Source organism: Meriones unguiculatus, chromosome 5 (assembly GCF_030254825.1).
Source record: "Meriones unguiculatus strain TT.TT164.6M chromosome 5, Bangor_MerUng_6.1, whole genome shotgun sequence".
NCBI classification, from domain to species: Eukaryota; Metazoa; Chordata; class Mammalia; order Rodentia; family Muridae; genus Meriones; species Meriones unguiculatus.
This window is the reverse complement of record NC_083353.1, coordinates 35934408-35957864: the sequence shown is the minus strand read 5'-3', so window position 1 is coordinate 35957864 and position 23457 is coordinate 35934408. Positions and strand designations below refer to the sequence as shown.

At 38.3% G+C, this 23457-nt stretch overlaps 1 protein-coding gene across 12 annotated transcripts in view; it reads right to left on the bottom strand.

Annotated features, from left to right (window-relative positions):
• Mef2c (myocyte enhancer factor 2C) overlaps positions 1 to 23457 on the bottom strand; it is a 170941-nt gene that overhangs the window by 40778 nt on the left and 106706 nt on the right. For 11 of the 12 annotated variants that reach the window (XM_060383621.1, XM_060383618.1, XM_060383620.1 and 8 more), the window contains one exon: positions 4902 to 5045. In XM_060383621.1, coding sequence (XP_060239604.1) covers positions 4902 to 5045 — 144 coding nt within the window. Of the gene's footprint in view, positions 1 to 4704; positions 4843 to 4901; positions 5046 to 23457 lie in introns of all 12 variants that reach the window. The other variant, XM_060383627.1, reaches the window with a different exon arrangement.

Sequence of the window (23457 nt, the reverse complement as noted above, 5' to 3'; positions counted from 1 at the left end):
AAGGAGATTTTTTGGAATGTACTGCATTAATATAAAGGTATATGATTACCATTTCCCACATGTTTTGTACTGAACAGGCACTAGGTGTGTAATTTACAAACTTGATGCAATTTAACTTTGTCAGTACCCTTTCATTGTGTATAATTTTTCCTTTTTCAGATTGGTAAGATTGAGAAAATGACCCAACATCATTGAACTAGTTACTGGATCTGGTTTTGTCTTTAGTTCACTATACAGCACACATTAGTGTTTTGGAGCAAAGGAAATCTTGTAGTCAGAGATCATCTGATTTACACATATTGGGTATTATACATCTGTGGACCACATGACTCAGAGTTAAGCACTGCATCTGAGGCTTTGGTAAACAGTCGACTTGAAATACTCCCTTCATCCATATTTGTGTAAAAGTCCATACTTTAAAACTCTCTTTTGATTATAAGTGTTTTAATCTGTACTCGTTGTTCCCACTTATAAACACTCCACTCTCACTGGTTCCCTAAGACTCACTACAGAGCTCAGTCTCTCTTCATATTGCATAGAATATTGACTTTTTGAGTCCTGAAGATACCTGATAAAACAGGGTCAAATGAAAGGGGAGGAGGTCCTACCCAATCAGTGGACCTGGAAAGGGGCAGGGAGGAGATGAGGGAGAGATTGGGATTGGGAGGGAATGAGGGAGCAGGATACAGCTGGGATACAGACTTATTAAAATGTAACTAATAATAAAAAATAAAAATAATTAAAAAAACTGTTTCTAAGCCATAAAAAAAAAATATTGACTTTGCCTTACTACAGTGCCAAGACCATCTCTCTTCCCGTAAGAGACCATAGGCACTTTCACAATACAGAAGGCATTAACAATTATGTGTTGAATTCTTAGATGGCCTAACAGCCAGTTCAGTGAAGATCAGTAAAAATTCCTTTTCCTTCTTAGCCTCATCCTGAAGACTATTGAGTTTCTAGCATGTTGTACTGTAACAACTTGAGAAGGATCAGCATATAACTCATTTGTGATTGGCTAAAGGATAAATAGAAATATTCTGATATCTAAACAGTTCTGAACTCATACCACACACCAACATCATTGATGTACTCTATCTTTTGTTTAATTTCTTCCAGACATATCAGTGACTATCTACAGTGATTTGAAAGTAAATTAGAAGCTTAAAATGTCCACACTAAGATGACATCTCAGCAAATCAAGATTAGCCTTTCCCCAAGAAGTCTCAGCAGCAGCCCCAGCCATGTAATAAATTGCCACTTAACTAAGGAAGCCATTTAAGATCCCTGGACCCTTATTTGCATATCCATGGAAAAAGATGGTTGCATAGTAAAGGCAATGAGTATTTCTGAGTATTTGGGGAATAATGCAGAAGGTAGAATAACATTATTCGTTTCCTTCTTCCCTTTTTAAAATTGAGAGGCATTAAAAGATTTATATTAGAAAAATTTTTGGCTCAAAACCAAAAGGCACCCATCCTACAATGTTAGTTATCTCATAGCAGTCTCTAAATGTTTAGAATACTCAATTCTGGAAAAGAGAATTTGGAGTGATCTAATAAAGTGCTGTGAGTAGGTCTTGATACCTAACGTACGAAGAAATGGGAGCTGAACTCTTCTCTTAAGAGTGTGAAGAACTTAGTGACATCAGGGCATGCACCCAACCCCATCTCCAAGAGCACATGTAGGAATGATGGCTGAGATGCATGTAGTTTCTGTCTCCAAACAGTGATCACAGTTCATGAGTTCAGGAGGGCATCTGATCCCTTGATTTCCTCAAACTTTCCACACAGAGAAGTCCAATAAAAATAAAATCATACATTTTTGAAAAAAATATTTATTTTTGTTAATGAACCTTCTTTTGTTCGTGTGAACAACTGAACCTAATCCCCATTTGTTGTTTTGCCACTAATTGGACTACTGATACCAATCTGCAGAGCTCTTAGTAGAAAAAAATATATCATACAAGTCTAATGATCAGTGACTACTAACTGCCAGTATCTTACTTCTTTGTGGCTTCCTAGTGGTTATGGCAAGCACCTGATCATCCTCAGTGTCCAGGCTTTCATCACTCTGAGCTCTTCTGAGCATCTGGTCCCATTTTCCCTGTATTTAGTACCTACACAGCTAAGTATGGGTGATTGCTTGGCCTCCTGACCTAACTCCTCTCTGCTCTCTTCACACCTTCAACAGCCTGGGTGCTTCTCCACCCTGGTAGGACATCATCATCTCTCTGAGTTTCCACCCTCCTCCTCTTTCTCAAGCTGTACCATTTTTGCTCCCACCAGACCTATGTGTTTAATCTTTTTCATTTTTTCCAAGCATTCTTACTTTGCATATAAATCAAGTGATTTTCAAATTATACTGCTGATTCTAGGTACAACATCATGTCTTTCTCTCCATAGTCCATCATAGAGAAAATATGGACATTTCTTTTCATTTTCTCTCTTCTCATTTCCTTTTAAGCAATTTTGCTTCTACCTCTGATCCATCCACTGCTTTTGCTAATCCCTGGCTCCTTTAATGGAGCTGTTTTGCTTGCTATGATGCCCAGCATGAACTGTAGCAAACCCAGCAGGAGGAAATGCTGGTCGACAAGATTCCAAATAACCCATGAATTATTTCATGTAATTGAGGAATATGGGCATAAATTATATTACTCCAACAGGTGACTTCAGTATTAAGTTTTCTATTTTAAAGGGGAAGTGCTTCACACTGGTTCTTTGAAATAGAAAAGCAGTCTTGTAATGTTTTTCAAGAGTTGGATACACTCTCCACACACAAAGGGCAGAACATCCTTGCCTTTCTGTAAATGTTTTAGCAGCTGTGGAAATGTTCAACAAAACAAACTGACAGCAACTGAGAGCAATGCTCAAAAACTAGGTCTTGCGGTGTGCTCCCTCTGCACTGCTCTGCCTATAGACTCTCACCTGGTCTTCACCTCCAGCTACACATCCTTGTCTCTCTTAACAAATGATTTATCTTAATGCTGGACTGTTTGCATGGCAAGGTGAAATATCTGAGGGAATCTGGGCAAGTATCAAATCTTCCTTCTCAAAATGTAGGGAAACTGATCTATGAATACCCTCTGGCACTTTAGGGTTCAATTTTTCTTTATATTTAGGCTCTCCTATCCTGACAATTATCAGCAACATGGCAGGTATATGTCTTTTTCCAATCTGTGCAGAGGATTCCTTTGATCTGTGTTACTGGAAGGATTGCCTCACAGTCTTAAATTTAAACCTTTGTGCACATAGCTATCAAATGGTCTTATCTATATATAGCAAGAGATCCAAAGGCATTTACCCAAAGGAGTAGTTTATTTTTCTTTTCTGAGTAATATAAAATTTGATGCATATGTCATCATTTAAGAATTTTGCATATAGTTAGCAAGCACATACAGAGACTTTTGATGGCTAAACACTGCGAACATGTCACGTGGCATGCTGGAGGGTAACGACCTTTAAGCCTGAGATGTTGAGGAAGGAAAGTAAGGGAGAAATGATGTAATTATGTTATATTCTCAAAAAAGTATTTAAAGCATGAAACTTTTTCAAAAGTAGTTCTGACAGTATTTCATTATCAAAAGAAAAAAAAATGAGCATTCCTAAGGACAGGGCCTCTAATAAGCATTATATTTTGTAAATAAATTTTAAAGGCTTCATTTGCACCAGTGAAGGTAGATTGACTTTGTGACTGTAGTGATGATGTGGTTTACAGCTTTTGGCCTCAAACATCTACATGTGTAATCAACAATGTCCATTTTTATTGCTTGCCAACTTACCAGAAATGTGCTTTTTTGAAAAGAAATTAATTATGTACTGAGAAGCTTGTGAACAATTTAGGATTCAGGTACTAACATTATTCATAGCTTGTGTGCCTTCGGTGTTAATCCTTTTATGCTACAGAGCTAACACTGCTTGGTTGGTGACCAAATGTAACAACAAGATGGACATCTTTTCCCTTATATATCTGGACAAACAAAATAATACATGCACAGTTATTTTTCTTAACTATCTGGCAAGGCATATGATTGATGGTTAGAAAATTTCTGAATTGGTTAAGACAAAATTTAGCCAAATGTTAAAGCATGGAAAATGTTGGTGTTGGCAAAGCAGATAATATTCTGATAAGATCCTTAAAATCACACAAACATTGACATCTTACCATTAGGTTTCATGCAGTCTGTTCCCCGCAGCGCATTAGCTTTAGCCCTTCAGTGCTGAAGTCGAATTTCATGTGTATGGGGAGGGGCTGATGTGTCATTCAAAAACCAGCCTTTACTTAGGTGATGTCTGTCAGTGTACATGATGGAATAACAGACAGATCCACTCATGAATCTGGCCTCTGCACACAAAACTCATGTAGAAAGTGATTCTCATGTTGTTTTCATATAGTGTAATGATCTGTGTGATAACTTCATGTTGCAAAGGTTGTGTAAATTCAGGGCATGTCACATGGATCTTTCTCTTCCTCTTGTGAACTTTTCTACCTCAGAATGAACTTCTCCATGGCAACTCTCTGAGTCTGTGCAATTTCAGTATCCCATAGGGGTTGCTTTCTAAATGCACTGCCTGTGGGATGAGATGGCCACTTTATCTGTCTGACTTTGCAATGCTTCTTAAAGCAAGCCACCACCGAGAGGGTTAAGTTATGTTACTGCAGCAGTTATCAGCAGACCAGCCATCTACCTTTGGTACTTACAGGAATTTTATGACTCTTGATCATATTATCAAATTCTTCATTAATTTTTTTATATTTTTCTTCAGTGCGTGGGGTGAGTGCGTAAGAGGAGTCAGGATCAGGGCTTTCACAGCCTTTGTTTTCTTTCTTGTTCAGTGCCTGCCAGGTTCAGAGAAATATCAAGAGTAAAAACAATGAAGGGCGTTTCGAGTACTTACACACAGTCTTTGCCTGCTGATCATTAGATCAATATCTTCGTTAATTTTCCTGTACTTGTCCTCAGACTCAGGGCTGTGACCTACTGAATCGTCCGCATCGGGATCTGGGCTGTCACAGCCATTAAGGCCCTTCTTTCTCAATGTCTGAAATACATAATGTGGAGAGTTCAAACCTAGACAAAGGCTGTAATAGACATTTAAAGATGTTACAGAAATTCAAGCTATACAGCATTTTAGAATACATATATGCTATACTACATTTGGGGACAGGAATCAAAAGGAGAGACTGAGCCATTTCAACAGAGTGCTCATCATTCGTTTGAAAAATGAACCAGGAACTATTTTGTTTACAGCTAAATTCAGTCAAGTACAAAGAAGGAGAAATCTCTTGAGAGAAATATATCAGATAGAAATCTCAGATAGAAGTATACAATGAAAAGCAATTACAACCCAACGCCAGGTGCAAAGTGCAATGCAATATGTAGCTCTTTCCCACAGAAATAAAAGCAGCCAGGATGTTGCAAAATGACTTCAGAATCTACGATGAAAAGAGCAGAAATGCGCAAACATTATCTCTGGATTTAACATAGGGGTTGGCACTATTGTCCCGTTCTACCCCAGGCACTTGACAGCAAAAGGGCATAAGAAAAGCCAGCTAATCACCAAGCACTTAAGAGGAAGAAGCTCATTTGGAAGAATTATTTTTGCTTGTTAGAATTCTGTATATGTGTGAGAGTCTGTACTGAAATTCCCAATATTGAGAAATTACCTTCCTAAACAAGAGCTAGAAGCAGCACCGGGTGGCTCAGCTTAGGGCTTCATTATCCTGAGCTGAGTGAGGAAGACAGCACTGTACATAGGCAACCGAGTCAGTAGTTATCAGACAGAAAAACCTCATCTGACACACAACGGTGAAGTCAGTGGCTTATTGCCAGCCTCCTGTCTCCTGATGTAGGTCTGCTCTAGTTTCAGCTGTCACTAAGGGATAAATACTAATGAAATAGTGTAGCAGCTTGGAAAAGTCTGAGTCTGGAGTCCTGAATTCTATTCTTTTTAAAAACCTGGTCTTCAATGAAACTGAATGCAATCCAATGAACAGAAATAATGTTGTACTTTTGGAGACCATAACCTTCTGATTAATCATACAACTTGATATGTTACTAATTGAGAGCCTTACACACTGTTTCTTACTTGTCTTGGTATCACCAGGGTTGCTTACGAAGAATTACACAGCTGCCTGTCTTTCACTAATGACAGAGCTGATCCCTGTTGCATAGAGAACTCAGATACAAGTAAAGCAAAAGCTGAAATGCACAGCCCAGGGTCTGAAAGCTGAGATAACACTCCATCCTTAATTCATGCACTTGGGGAAAAGAAGATGATGTCATTTTTCCAAGGAAGTGTCCAGCTTAAAAATTCAAGTCCATTGATCCTTATCAGTGTGCCACAAATATACTGTTACTTAAAATTACTTTCTAAGGCACTGAAGGCTTGCGCTTAAAATCAAACTGAGAACTATCATTTCTCATACAGTGCAGCTCTGTAAATATTTATTAATGTTATGGTGGTATAACATAACAAATGGTTACAGTTTATTATGTGGTAGGATGTTTGAATATTAAAATGAATATTTAGCATAAGATGATGAAATATACATTTGCAATCTTGAGGAATTTTTAGTTGCTGGGGCCACCTGTCTCCCTTTCATGAATTTACAACCATGGATTTTGGTCTAGAGCAAGTACACATTGAGATGCCCCACAACAACACTAGAAAGGACATCACAAAATGCTATGATGATAATTCCAGTTGCTAATGTTTTGTATCTTCAACACTTTTGTTAGTATTATCTCAACCACACAAGCATTCTACTTAGGGCATTATCGCCTGTTTTTGCTTTGGCCTCTACAGGTTATTGAGCTTTTAAGGAAACTGAGTGTCTTTCATTACAGTCCATGTGTGTGTGTGTGTGTGTGTGTGTGCATATATATGTGTATACGTATAATGTATACACATGCACCTATATTAAGAACTCACTTCCAGGGCTGGGAAAGCACTGCACTGCCATGTAAGCATGAGGACTGATATAAAAATCTGGGCTTGGGGTGTGTGCCTGTAACTGCTGGCCCTGGGGCAAAGGGTGGAGAAAGGTAGTTGCTGGAGTTAACTGGCTAGCTATCTGAACTAGTTAGCTTCAGTTTCAGTGAGAGCCCCTGCCTCAAGAACTAAATGTGGGGAGTGAACTAGAAAGGATAGAGAACATCAGCTTGTGGCCTCTACATGCTCACACACACACACACACACACACACACACACACACACACACAAAGAGAGAGGGAGAACACATAGAACAGCTCACATGCATGATTTTTCAAAACAGAATTCATTTACATAGAGAAAAGTAGGTAACATCAAGAAAATATTTCATGGTTTTCAATATTTCAAGTAACTTATTTATATTTCCATAAGGCACATTAAGATATACTTATAAAACCTTTAACTTAAAAACCTCATATAATGTTAATTTAGAGTCTTAATAGACAGTATGTTTTTTCAGTGTGTGTTTTACTCAATAAATCTTATTGTAAAAAGTATCGTTGTTTTGATATGCAGATTTCCGACAACAGAACGCAAGGGTTAGAAGAGGCCTATCAACTGTCATTACAATCCATCTGGCACAAACGTGTGTGCTAAGTATTCTCACAAAGCTTTTGGGTGGGTAGATACTGTGGCTTATAAAAATTCAAACACTGCCTTTATTTCACTGAAATACCTCTACAAATGTTAACTCATTCTCTCTCAAAAGTGGCTCCCAGAGAGGTTAGGAAACGTGCAACAGCTCTCATGCCAGGACTACTAAGCCTGGTAGTCCTTTGGCCACCGGATGGTGTCAAGGAGGAGTGGCTGACTTCTGCCTGTTGAAGGCATTTGATTCTAAGAAGCAAGAAACACAGACTTTCTCTTTTGCACTCAAGTTCAGCTGCAGCAGTCCATTCAGCACTGGTGTAAATTAAATTGAAATTTTAAGGAATTAAGTTTGGGACACATTTTAAAGATGAAAATATGAGTAAATATTGACACTTCCTAGACACCAATTCCTTCTTGAGATATGGTTTCATGTAGTCCAGGCTGACATTGAATTTGGTATAAAGTTGAAATTACCTTGAATTTCTGATCTTTCTGCCTCTATCTCCCAAATGCTAGGACTACAGACACATATTATTTGTCCTGTGCTGTGGATCAAACCCAGGGCTTCTTACCTGGGAGACAAGACTTCTACCAACTAAGCTATGCTCTAGTCCTTTGACATTAAAGCTTAGTTGAGAGTGAAAGGGTGTGCTAGTCAACAAAACACTTAGTTCATAGATTGAGAAAACAAGAAAATCACTAGTCACTTTGTACCTGAAGCATGATACGAATTATAGAACACAAACAACACTAGTGACGTGGAAACGTAATGAGCAGGGGAAAATCAGTGGCTGATTTTCTCCCACTACATTCTTCTTGTGTTGGATGACATTATCTTGTAATACATATGAGTGGTATGGAAGTAATGACTTAAGCTAAATTGTGTTATTTAAAAAAGAGCTTTTGAGACCTAGAAACATAAAATCTGAGAGTAAATTAATACCAAGTTCTCAATTCTCATAATCACATAACCAGAACACTGGAAAAATTGTTCAAAAATATTATCCTCAGATGAGTGCTTGCGTAACGTACTTCTGCCAAGAACAAATGATTATGGTGGAATTATAAAACTTGGAAAATGGAAGTGGTGGCGCAAAGTTGAATACCATAGTGTGAATGCAGAACTAGAGGAACGCTTTTATCTTTATTATATTAAAATCTACAGCTGCTGAACGATGACAAAGGAGCTACTGTTAGCTCCAGCCAAGTCTGTCTATTCACGGTAATGAACAGTCAGGATGAACAGAACGCCTTACTCAATGGATTCAAAGCACAGTCCTTTAGGACTTTTCTAGCAAAATCAAACTCTCTGCTGTTGGTCTTGAAAGCATCTCTGATCTTTTTATAAGTATCTCTGGTCGGGCGATGTAGGCACTCAGACAGCCATCTGTAATAGAGATAGAAGTCCTATCAATGTGTTGTATGTACGGTGTCCCCCAAATAAGGATATTGGAAAGCAATGTTTTTCTGTGTGCCAGGAGAAGGCAAGGCAGCTACAGACACCACCAACTTCACTCACTACCTATCCAGAGAACTCTGCAAATCTTCAGTGAGCCTGTAAACTGAAGCCACACTGCACAGAAGAGTGACACCTTTTGGTTAGATCAATTGACTGTAGAGGCTTCTGGGGTATATTCACAAAGTAGCGACTGTCACGCCATGAGCAGAGAGCAGCCGCTCTTACAGAAGGAATTAGACTGACAGAAGGTGACAGACTCCAGACAATAGATACTAGACATCCAGGCAGGTAATCCAACAGTCATTTGGAATTGCTGCTCACAGACACGTGGACATATGGACCCACATTATTGCATTTCTTCACCGGGAAAACCTGAAATATGTATACACTGATGACGATAGGTGACAGGTGCTTTAAAAATTCTAATGAAATAGATGTAGAGTAACAGATTCTATTTCATTACCAAAAGGAATATAAATGACAAAGAATGCCACATGGAGCCTTATTTTTTTCTTATGCATTATGTCAGTTACATAATCTCTCCCCTATACAATGATTTAAGCTCACTTTCCTTTTTTAGCTATGCATTTTTTTTTCATCTTAGTTTTCTTTTTAAAACAAATCTCTTAGTTCAAAAGAGGTAACTAAATTTTTGGCCTTTTTCAATTCTGTGAAACTGTATATCTCATCTTAAGGCTATTTAAGTAAAATTCAACATTTTCCCCCCAAAGAACTACTATCTCGTATTATAAGCTTCAAACCAGCCAATTTCTGTCTGTAGTTTCAGTCCTGAATAACGTATGTTTTCATTGTCTTCATATTTTTATCTGCACCTAACTATACAGAAGAAATTTAAAACCCTCTTGTGAAAACCTCCAATTACTCTCATTAACTTTTGTTAAAATCCAAATAATCACGCTTTCTTGCAAAACGGGTGCTCCCAGACTTTGGAAGGTTCATGTGTCAGGCACACTTGCAGAAATTGTTACTGTTAGTTGTATTCACACAAAAAACAAGGAAGAAAATTAATCCACTTAGGATTTCTTTCTTTCTTCTGATTTTAATCTCCTGTACTTGACTTTGGCAGCTGATGAGAACAAGTGTGTACAGGATAAACTCAGTGGGCTTTGGCCTAGGAAGCCATGTAGGTATAGCAGTGCGAATGAAATGAAAGCTGTGTGCAGCAACTCTCAGCATTGGCTCATCTGGTACTTTATCATCTGGTACTGGCCAGCCTAACGTGCTCTTTTAAATCCAGAAGTAGGTATATAAATTCTAAACCGAAGTATAGTGTGTATTTCATCTTATGATTTCTAAAAGTGATCTTGGACAGGGAAGACCAAGTGCCAAGAAGTTTCTTTACAGGTTTTAATAATCAAAGCTGTAAGCATTGTCTGTACCACATTTATGTGTGCCATAATTATCTTTTGTGCTTATTCCAGAAATAAAAAGACACATTAATATACTGTGAATTTAGTAAAGCAGCACTTTTGTCTTACTTAGATAAGTGGATCATATATGTAAAAATATTAGCTCCTAACAAATTATCTATTAGTGGTGAAAATTGGAAAAGTTGACAATACAAAACTATTATACTGTTCACCTCTAGATAAATGTTCATTTTAAGCATATCTTTTCTTCTACGGGTGAAGGATGAGTGTGTGTGTGTGTGTGTGTGTGTGTGTGTTTGTGTGTGTGTGTGCGCGCGCACGTGTTCGTGTGTACAAAAACATGAATACAACCTGATGCATCTGTATTGGTTGTCTGGGTCTGTATTGGTTTCTGGGCTGACCAATTTTTACGAGATAACCAATACAGGAGGCTCATCCCCAGGAGAGGATAATTCCCAGTAGTCACTAGCTGCCTACAGTTCTTTGCATAGGAGTGGAACCCCACAAAAATTTCTCCTCCACATCAGCATGTTGTTGCTATTGCCATCATTCTGATTTGTTTACACAACCATTTCTAAAAGAGACTGTTTCTCAGTAGACTTCCTGTTATTCTCCCTTTTACAATTTTTCAGCCCTCTCTTCTAAGATGTTCCCTGAGCCATAAATGCAGGAGCTGTGATACAGATATATCTATAGGGGCTAGGCTATCTCCTATTCATTGATCTCTGCATCCTATTCATTTATGGAGGAACAAGTAACAAATGTCTCAGGGAATCATATTACTTTATATTTTCCCGAAATAACACATAATACAAAAACATATGTACACATACACACACAGAAGTTATGCCCCTCTGGCCTGACAATGTTCTTCATAAGAACCATAAACTAACAAAATCCTCAGTACTATGTGTCAGAAACTTCATTTCAGATGATTGGTCAAGAGAGTCCGTTATAGATTAATGATATCACCTTTGGTTGAAGGAAGACAATGCAGCCAGTCCTGATGAGACCTGATAGGCAAGGGTCAGATGGAAGGGTAGGAGGACCTACCCTGTCCATGGACTGGGGAAGGGACATGGGAGGTGATGAGGGAGGAGTCACAGGATTGAGAGGGAAAAAGGTAGGGGGCTACAGCTGGGATACAAGGTGAATAAATTGTAATAAAGTAAAAAAATCAACAATCAAAAAAGGAAACAAAAGTTTAAAAAAAAAAACAAAAGAATCTCCGACCATCACTAGCTATTCCAACATAATTCTTTACTACAGTCTAAACCTTATTCCTATACCCACAGATGAGTGTAGCTACCATCCCTCATCAATGAGGTCTCTCTTCATCAAAGAGTTGTGGGGCTCAGTCCCAGTGGAAAATTTACAGAACATAAGCCTCAGGGAACATTTGAGAAGAGTAGACAGACAGATTATGGAAGCCAGAGGATCAAGAAGTATGTTATGAGACTGCGAAGCCTTGAAATGACAGAGACTCTACCTATCACCAACATGACTGATTAAACATGAGCAGAACAAGGATGACAATAGACATGTCAGAGTAGACAAGGAAATGCCCATAAGGCCTCAGCCTTACACTAAGAACTACAAGCACCAAGAGAATGGAAGAGCACAACCATTGGTTACCCAATGCCAAATGGTCATCCTTGAACACCTACATACAGAGACTGAGCAGGTTATATTTAGAAAAACATCTGTATGTTTGTGTGTGTGTGTGTGTGTGTGTGTGTGTGTGTGTATACACATATATAAGAGGCAACGACACAAGGCGAAGGTTGGAGGGAGGAATGGAAAGGGATAATTTTTTAAAAAAAATATAATCGCAAAAGTAAAAACTAATAAAAAGCAGTTTCTTTTTATAGTAAATGGAGACTTTTTGGACTTTATTTTTGATTATGTGTATAGTATATTTCCGTGTGTTTGAGCACATGAATGTTGTGCCTGTGTAACCAGAAGAGAGTGTTGGCTCTCCTGGAGCTGAACTTAGAAACTTTCCTTAGAAGACAGTATTAGAGCGAATAGAGGGATGCCTCAGTAGGCTCCTCATCCAGGGGGCCTGGATTGGGTTCTCAGTACCAATGATGTCACCGGTATCTGCTGGAACCTACATTCAAATGCACATATTTCCTGTCTCCAAGTACAAATAATGAAAAAATAAATAAATACAGGCAAAAAATGTACTGGAGTGTAGTGGTTTTTTTCCAGTAAAGTATTTTTCACTAACACAGAAGATATTAATTAAAGGTTTGAATGGCTTTTAATGTATAAAAATATAACCACTTATTTTCTAATGATCACAGATTATTTCATGTAAGCATTCCAATGCCTACATGATAACTATCCTACAATGATTATGATAACACCTAGAATTATTTAACTGCATTGTGGGTGGGACCAAGGGTTATCTGGCTCTTTTCCTGCCCACAGAAGATGAGGAATCATGGAACACAAGCAGAGGCAGTGCCCTTCCTCCAGCTGGGCTCAAGCAGTGCATCCTGCAGTGTCTCTTCCTTCTCCGAAGTGCAGCTGAGTACCACCATGTCCTTACTCTAAACATCCCCCATCACACAGCTGAAGTAATTTCTCTACCATCTATGCATAGGCATTATTACACACATTTACTGTTGTAGCCTTAATCACTCATTCATAATTTATGGATTTGCCTCCTTGGGTACATTAAGAGGCCTTTAGCAAAAGCTTTTCTAATATATATATTATATATATATAAAATTATATTACATAATATAATTATATTAAATTATAATATAGAAAATATTATATATATATACACACACACGCACACAGCACACAAGAGTCTGACATACATTAGTGCCCAACTCAACAAATGCTACAGAGATAAAAGGAAGACACATTTCCTGTCCAGTGCTCCTGTTTGCTGAGGTCTCCTAACTTAACTGAAGCTGTGTGACTGTGAGGTGGAGACAGAAGTGGGATCCAGACCACACAATGTACACTTGCTAACTGATAGTCTGTCTTCGGTGTTGCCTCTGGTACTCCAGACGGAAGTTATTTTTCTTATTATATTGTCCAAATTGTTGCATGTTTCCTTGATACTCTTGAGAGCTTCTTATTGCACAGGGCTGTTTACTTGTCATCCTGGATTGGCAGGATGTAGCATAGGACCTGGGACACGGCAAAAACTTAACAAATGCTTGGCACATAAGTGATAGACTAAATAGATACATAAATTGAGCAGAAAAGAACAGCCAAGTGTCAGGAGGAGGAAGGGCAGCCTCAGTGCAGTGGTTTCATTATGGGAATTTCCCTCTTTTTACTATTTTATTTGCTACTGCATATTATTTTTAAAACCCAGCATTTTAGTATTTTTAAATAATATTAAAAATTTGCTATTTAAAAAATATTTTTAAGTCAGAAAACAACATGGGACTGTTCATAATTTGAAGTTCCCTATAATTCAGGAATTTTATCTCATTGCTGAAAAGTTAGATTTAAATTTAAACTCCAGGATAGGTGATGATGCTACAAGTGATTTCCAAAGGAAGTTGTGAGTATATAAGTTCTATAAGGCACAAAGAAAGAAATGAAATTCATCATAGAATTGGGGGAAAGGCAGAGGTGTTTTAAGTCAAATGTAAGTTATAGAAAAACTAAAAATTTGTTTTTTTTTTTTTTTTGCAGGAAAGAGCAAGGGGAAGGGTTTGAACATGTGCTTGTACACCTGCTCAGTATGCATGCTTCCACACTCTTGGGCACAACTCATTTGTGTTTCTCCAGATTGTTGGACGTTGCTCTGTTCTCCCTTATTCATTTAGGCTCTACGATTAGCCTTGTTTGGAAGCACCTTAACCTGGGAGAGAATTTGTAAATGTGAGTGATCCCAGAGCCAATCAGATGATCCAGACTTCCTTAGGATTGGGCAGTGGCTTAGAGCCCTCAAGGATCCTTCCACTGCAACTCTTCTGGAACCCAGACATTACTTGGCTGCTGCGGAAGGGCAATGAGTTGGCAAGTCTGACATACTTCAGCCATGAAACACCCCTGACATCCTGAATCCAAGATCAATCTGAAGCTAAATATTAAACATGGAACATGCCTAATAGTGTTCATACAGTAAGTAAAAATAAGATGGATCTGAAGAATAGCTGATGTTGATGATGATGATGAAAAAGAAGAAGAAGAAGAAGAAGAAGAAGAAGAAGAAGAAGAAGAAGAAGAAGAAGAAGAAGAAGAAGAAAGTCAGAATGAATTCAACAACAATTGAGAAAGAGAAGAAAGGAATAAATTAACAAGGATCAGGAAGAAGGTTTTGTGCGAGTGTGAAACGTGAATGTAACTCCACATATGAATCTTTTTAGACTGTGGCACTTCCGCTGAAAATCTGTTACAGGGGAAAAGGCTGAATCCAAAGGCACTGGAGTTTTAAAAATAATTCTTCAGAGTACCTTCTCTTATAAACTATTCATATTTCATAATAACAAAAGCAGATGCTTATTCTATCCTGAGTAACTGCACTTTGTTTCCATGTAGTTTCTTGCCTAGTTGTGATGCTTTCATTCATAAGTAGGGTCAGTGCATGACAACATTTGTCATGAGAGTGGCCTATATTTTACACTATCAATTGTCATTGCAATGCCATAGTCAATCACTATGTGCCCCAATTTCTACAGGACTTAGAAGGCTCTGTTCCTATCTTTTCCCATTTTTCCTTGATTTTAGGTTATCTCTTACTCCACTGCCCTCTTGTAATGTTGCCTTGGTACAATCCCTTGTTACACTGCCCATTGTACCACTGTAACATGTTACAACTTAGTTCTGTTACCCAAAAGCCCAGAAATAGTCTCCAATTTTATCACCTCCTCTCAAACAGTGTCCATCTTGCTCTTCTGTCTATCCTCAGTTTGTTTGATTTCTGACCCCACTTTCCACACAAGCATCCTTTATACATCTGGCAGGGTTTAGTTAAAATGAAAATCTAATTGCATCATTACCGTCTTTACAAACTATGGTGGCTACCAACAGCCACATCACACAATACTTGTACAGCAAACTCTCCACCTGTTTCTATACCCTCAATTCTTCCTTCCTCTTTCAGAACACTGTTTTGACCAAGGGGGAAACTTCCTATAATTTTCTAATAGGAGGTTTCCAAATGCTTCTGATCCACACCATTCATTCCTGTCTGGAATGGGCTTTCTTACTTTTCCTCTATGCTTTGCAGACCTTAGTCAACTTCGAAGAGCTATTTCCTACTCTTTGAATCTTTCGTGCTCTTGAGATTTTTATGGCTTCTGCTACCTGAAGTTACCACAAGGAAAACAAAACTATTTTTGAAGAACCACAGTATTGCAAAAGGTATCTTTGTTCCTTTCTTTTAGGTTTCCCCAGGAACAAAGCGTTGCCCTGGATAGACACTGAAAACTGTTGGCTGGATCTGTGGTCTATCACTAACTTGTCAAAAAGGCAGAGGATACATACATTTTTCTATGAAGCAACAAAAAGATGTGAGGCTAGCAAAGGATTAGCTTGTATCTTAGAAAGTTTGTCACTGCCTCAGAAGGAGACATATAAAAGTTTATTTCTAAGACCATCAGGGACTCCCAGGAGTAGAAGCTACATTATTTCCTTGCTAAAAATGCTTCTTCCACCAGTCTCTCTGGATGCTTAAGAGAATTAAGAACTCTGGCCCATTTTCCCTGGCCCAATGGGAAATCCTTCTCTTTGCCGTTCATCCATAACATAGTTTTCATGTCTCAAGTTACATGCTAAACATGAGCCAGTAACAGACCTCAATATGAGACAGGAATAAATTATTCTCCAAGTTATTTTCTATTCCTTGAATTCTTAATTGGCAAGCAAGGATGTGTTCAAGGCTAGCTCTAGATTCTGAAGACAGTCCTCATTTAAGATGTCTTCAAGCTCTTCCTCCTGCTTTTTGAACATTTATCACTTCATAAACCAAGCTATTTTTATCTAGAGGTCACAATAGATTCTCTGCTTAAATTTTGTTTTCTTTTTGGTCATTCTATAGTAATTTTATGGGAAAGATGGGAAGGGGCTACTTATGCACCACTTTTCTAGTGAGCATACCCTGAAGACTCTCCAGACGGTGATTCTGAGCTTGAACTATGACATCCCAGTGACTGTATTAACAACGGTAAGCACAAATTACCAATGGCACTACCACTGCCTTTTCTGACATGTTATAAAGTAACCAAGGCCTGAGGAATATGCGGTGTCCCTAGGATGGTGTAGGCATAGCCTGTCAGTCAGCCACTGTGGAAATCTACGGAAGGAAATCTGACTGTGTGAGAATAAGCCTCCAAGACACAGGAAATTCATTGCCTCTGCAACCTGACTGTGTCAAGCACATGGAAGCAAATATTGTTGCTAATGAAAGAGTGATGGGATCTAAGGCTTCAGTAACTGTGGTTCTTATTTAAAGTGGAATTACAGTGGGAACTGAAAACAAATACAGAGCAGCTATCAGATTTGAAGGCAGACTATGCACTGCTTTTACCTCTAGCAATGGCCACCACAGAACTGTAGGGCCTCCTATTCTCATATGAAATTTAAAATATAAAAGGGAAGAACAGATGAGTCTGGAGTTAATGGAGGACAGGGGATGTATCCCAGTGGTGGAGTATTTGACTAGCTTTATAGGAGCCAGGGAAAAACAGTTAATATATCTCTTTTATGTGTCTCTAGAATTGTGTAATTAACATTTATTCCATATCTGTAAGCTATCTCTGTTATTGTTCTTATTTCATCTTTTTTAGATTGTAACATTAATACAGACAGGAAGTCTCTTGAGGGCTTCTGTTCTTGGCAGTTAACAGAGCATCTGACAGTAGAATGTTGCAAAGAATATGCTAACTCTTGTGGACAGGCATTCTATAGCAGAAAAGTGCTAATGACAGCCTGATGACATATAGCAATGAGCCTCAAACATGCTAAGAAGCTGCTAGTGGCTAGAAACCCAGATTCTCTCCACTGCATACTGAACTTTCCTTTCAGAGGAAGTAATGTTAACATGTCAAGGGTCAGCAACCTTCCTCTCCAACTTTATCACCACCACCACTACCATTGTCACCTTTCAGTATAAAAATTTTCTCCTTGGACTTTGTTAAGGTAATTTTAGTTTTCTCACTGTATTGGCTGATACACTGTCTAACATTGTGTTCAACAGTGTCCAACTTGTAATGAGTTGCTGGTGGTTGGTTAGCCAGGCCGCTTAGCTAGGTAGATGGATAGAACACACTGGACTTCAGCAGGTCTGTGTATGGGCAGAAAACCAGAGAGGCCAGTTAGAACACAGATCTGAGGAAAAGGCTATGCACAGGTTCAGGTTCAGAGGGTTGGTTTGGAAATAGAGATTTAAGCTCATAGGTTGTTGTAAGCTCAGTGGGTGAATGACTAGAACTCTATTCCATTTATCCACACTCATATTCATCAGTAAGGAATTACTATGAACTGGGTCTCTGAAAAGGAAGTAGGAAAGATAGAATGCCCTTTTTTTTTTTTTTTTTTTTTCTTTTCACCATAAGTTTATACTGGCTCTACCTCTTTTCAGTCACAATGTAAGCCACAGTATCTGGACTTGCAGGAAAGTCAGACTCATGGCTGTGCTGTGCAGCTTTATCTCACCACCACAAATCTATTGTGTGCACCAAAAATAGATGCTGGATTTTATGTTCGGTCATCTTGAGTAGGTGTCTAATAGAAGGAAGTGCTAAAGGGTTGTACTGTTTAATGATTGAGGGGAATCAAGTAAATAAAAGATGCTTAAAAATAAATCTGTTACAACCCCACCCCCTCCCAAGAGCTGCTTAGTCTCAGCCTTCCTCTTAGTGCTCGGGCTGCATGTACGAAGTGCATCTGCGCTATGCAGGTTGGTCTCTTCCTGTGCTCCTTGTACTCCTAACATGACTATCCTCACTGTCTTGCCACCAAGTTCACATCCCGTCTACACTCGAGAGCTAGCTTCCAGAGAACACAGCTGCACCTTTTAACTGAGTATTCCTAGTACCTGGGAAAGAACTGGTCCCTCAGAATTTCAAGAACTAATACAGATCTTGCATTCATTAATCAAAGGGTCACTATTTGCTTTCTTAACAATATAATTATTTCCATCTGGCAATAGCTACATAACTGAACAGTGCTTCTAGGACTGACATCAAAAGTGCCAGTAGCATTTCTGAATTAGAACTCTTAGGTCAACTTTCCACTGGGACTTGGCCTGAGCTTGGCTGGATCATTTGTTATTTGGAGGCTCCTGTCTCTTGAATTCATACTCTAGTTCCTGTTATTTTTACAGTATTAATGTGGAGAGCCATTTTTTTATTAGCACAAGCAATTACAAACTGAGCATAAGGATTACAATAAATAGAAAGCAATAATAGAACAAAAGTTTGAAAACATCTAATGCATTCATTCTGGAAACTTGGATCTTCTCTTGTAGATAAAATACTTATAAATGAAACACATTTCATAAAAAGTGTTTTGGAAAGCTTGGTAGTATTACTAATATACTACCTACAAGCAAGATCTACATAGACTAAATTACTGTTGTTAATTCATAAACAAGTCTAAATTTTCCAAATTTTATATTTCATATTAAATTAGTCAATAATCAAAAATAAAATTAATTTCCATTTATTTTTCCATATCCAAAGTCTGCTATATATATTTGCCAAGGTTCCAAAACTTTTGAAAAGTTACAGTTCATAAAATTACATTTCTATGACTTCATATTTTATGAACGCAGTAAGGCTAAGGTTCCATTCAGTTACCCTCATCTTAAATGGATGCTGCAAAAGTTAGAGAGAACAATGAGAAACTCATAGGAGTAAGGTGTGGAGAGACAATGCTGAAGGAAAGGGATAACAACAATGGAGATTACACAGGACATGGGAATAGATACATTAATAGGTAGACAGATACTGGAGTGAGAAAAGTAAAGAATGAAGGGCAGTGTTGGGGTTGCTTTGAAAGAGAGGGAAGGACAATATGATAAGGTGAGCCCACAAAGTGCTGGTCAGTATGTGAGCTGGCTTCTTGTCATGTTAGCTTTGCACTTTATAATCTAACATAAAGCTTCATCAGAAGCCGTCTTGACCTTCCCTGCTGGCAGTGGCTCACTCTGCTGTCTAACTCACAAGCTGTCAGCCCACACACCCTTTGTTGCTAGATGGCCTTATCTGAGGACTTTCCAGGAATTAGGTTGTTTGTTTTAGTCACAGTGGCTTTATTTGTCTGTGGAAATGCTCTATAACCTGCTTTTTAAGCTTGACACTTCAATTTTCAGAACATGAAATTTTAGTTTCTTGATGGATCTAGAAATTTTCATTCGCACAATCATTTTTTCCACATACTTTACCAGGTAATCATGAAAATATTTCTCTTTCTATGGCATTAAGAGGAAAATAAACCAGTCTTCCTTTGCTATCAAAATATTAATTTTCTTAATATTTTAATTAAAGATATTCCTCAACAACAAAACAGCATTTGTGGAGCACTTATCTGTGTCAAGAATTGAGCCTGCATCCTTGCATGGATTTTTTTTTTTAATCTAAACAATCACACATCTATTATGATTGCCATGCCATGGATGCCAATTAGTAGGTGCAATGTGGTTTAGGAATTCCGTCAAATTCTGAAATAGTTACTGTAGAAACAAGCTTATGAACTGCATGTGAGCTACAATTCCAAGGATTTAGTAGTTATTTGTTTAAAACTCTGTTTCTGAAAGCTTGTCCCATAATAGATTGCTTAGGGGCTGGGAATGTAGCTCAATGGTACAGTGTGTCCCTAATAGGTACAGAACCTGGGTTGAATCCTCCAACCAAACACACACACACACACACACACATACACACACACACTGTGAAAATTACATCTATGCAAATTCTAACCAATTTGCCTGATAATATTTTCCATAAAGGGAAATATCTATAATAAAATGTATTTTCTGATGAGTAATCTTATCTATAATATTTCCCCATTGATACTATAATTTCCACTGGATAAAGAAGGCAGTCATTCTATGGCTCTAGGTAATTTCTGTCTGGTTAAAATGAAGGGTGAATGAAGGGAAAGAAAGGATGTATGTCTTTCAGCTCCTAAGGCTAAAGGAAGCCTGGTCTAAGATACGCATGCTAAGATTCTGTGCAGTGCATCCAAGTGCAGGGCTATTGCCGTTATTAAGATGTTCCTCTCAAGAATTCCAAGTCTCGGGTACTAAGAAAACCACATTTTAATTATTAATTTGGGAGAATCTATACTTTTCAGTTTAAGCTAATTGCTCAGTTCGCTGCTTGTTTGCCTGGACACGGGAGGGATGGGAAGGCGTAGGTGGGGAGAAGAGAAAAGTGTATACTTTAATGACCAAACAATAGATGGTCTCTGTGCAGGGTTGCGGGTCTTGCAGAAATCTTCCATACATTTCCTAGCCATAGCTACATTGGCTGTTCCTTTCCTCCATTTTCACTCAGACATAGATAATGGGCCAGATGATAGGAAATATAAAGGAATTGAATGTAAAGCTTCTCAATTTCCTTTACCAGTTAAGAGGAAGACAGGAAAAAAAAAAAAAAAAAAACCTTCTTAAGTGAAAATTTCCCAAAGTTGCAAGGAAAAGGGGAAAATTACAGAAGAGCTTCAAGAACCACAGACTTGGGCTTTCGCATCTTGTCAGAAAATCTGCACTGTTGGTAAAGCCTGGGGACCTGACTCAGCAGAGAAATGCCACCCACAGTCACCGACTGTCTCCACAGTTGTGAACTCCCCTGTTTTCTCTGGAGGCTTCCCACAGCACAGTCAATAACCAAGATGGGAAACCGGATTTTGTGAAAACTGAAATAAAACCATGTTGTATAATATTTAAAGGAGTTTAATAGAAGTTTGTAGTGTCCATGCTGGGATTTCTGCAAAGTATTAACATCAGTTTTCTGTTGGATGAATAAAATTCACCACTTAACAGTTTCGAAATGCCTCAAACCTGCCATCACCATTGCTTTGAATAGTATCTTGCTTCTTTTTAAAGATCACTGTTGAAAGATGAGGGGAAACAGCACCATTAAAAGAGGAAGTAAAACGGAGTTCAAAGCCTGTTTCCATGAGGTAATGTGCATTATTGACTAATCATCAAAGAGATCCTGTCTATACTGAAATGAAGCACGAGGTTAAGGCAGGTGGCTGGGGGAGGTCAGAAACCTCTTTCCAGCCTTCTTGCATCATTTTATTGCTGAAGCCAAAGGGTTAGATAAAGATCAATGAAAGCTTGTTGATCCGACACAGTAACTTCTGCCTAGTGAAATGGAAGCTATGTATCTGAGTTCATCTCTCTCTCTCTCTCTCTTCTCTCTCTCTCTCTCTCTCTCTCTCTCTCGTGTGTATGTGTGTGTGTGTGTATGTGTACAGGTGTAAATCCAGCAGGAAGTTAAAACTTTTCAAATAATTTTCACAGAATTATTTCTGTGTATTTCCACACAGCTATTATTGCCTTTATTCTCTTCTAAAAGGAAATAGTTCAATTTAGTAATTAGTACCCCAGGAAAGTCAGGGTGGTTTTTTTTTTTTTGTTTGTTTGTTTGTTTCTTGTTTTTTTCATGTTAGGTTGTTTGCAAACTGAATGGTGGATTCTAATGACACACAGATTTCTTCCCTTAATAAGAACCTACCAATTTATTATCTATTTTCTCTAATATAAGTAGAATTCCTCCTATCTGCAGGAACTCCATTACAGAAAGTGTCGAAGCATTCCCCTGGTTTTGATCATGTGTTTTCTGATGACTACCAATTAAGATTGGGGAACCAGAGGTGAAGCATACACTTCAGAACTACTGGTTTGCTGCACCACCAGTCAGAGAAACACTCTTTCCCCATCCCAAGCCATCGATGCTGCCCTTACAGTGCAAAATAGGTGTGCTTCAGAACTAACATCAGTGGTTTGGAAACGCCATTTTCCCCCCAGTGGTAATTCACATTGTGGGTGTGACTGGAATATTTAAAACACCTGCTGTCCTGGAACTGAGCCAAATGTATAATACATTAGCACATGCTTGGCTCCCTTCCAGAAGCATGTATCATACTGCCATCACAATACTGAGGGAGCTCGCATACAGAACTTAAAAGTTTCACTAGAAGCAATTGAGGAGACACATGTATTTTTATCATTAAAATCATTACACCAAACACCATCGACTGGTTACTATTATAATAAAGTTAATTATTTTTGAGTCAGAAAGGAAAGGGCAGTATAGACGAGTTACTCTGTGTCTGAGTTTTGCCAATTAGCCTCATGGTTTTTTAGAGCTTAACCAATCTCTTTGCCCTCCACCCCTCTCACACCCAACCCTCAAGGCTCACTGCACTCTTCCTTGAATACACATAGTTAAAAAGGCAAACCAGGGATTCGATTATAACTCTAACAAAGTTTGCTAACAGAAACTGGGATAGGTATTCTGGTTGATGGAGTCCTACTTACTGCTTCTTCAACATTATTTTGATGTTCCTTAACAGAATTAGTTTTTCTTTCGTATGTATTTACTTAGTTTAAAGATCAATATATACTGTAGGAGGAGGGTGAGAGGTGAGGGTGAGACTGGGAGGAGAAGAGGGAGGGGCTGGAACTAGGCTGTAAAATGCTTAAATTAACAAATTTAAAAAATCAGTACACTGTCTGTCTGAAGAATTTTATTTAAATAGCAGTATCCACTTATTATTTATGGGACTTCACAAAATGACTTCATTTCTCATGCTGAGGAGTCAACACAGGTCATTGAACATAGTAGGGCGGATGCAGTATGACTGAACTACATCCTTAGCCCACAAAACGATTTTTAAGATGTAAGACCAAAATATACTACAGATTTTCAGCACCCAGAAGGTGTGTGTGTGTGTGTGTGTGTGTGTGTAAAATGTTTTAAAAATTGCCTAAGCTGATTTGAATAGGGGAAGGAACAGCAAGAACAGCCTGGAGGTCATGCACCCTACTTGTTCTCCTTGTGCTAATAGCCATGTACATTAC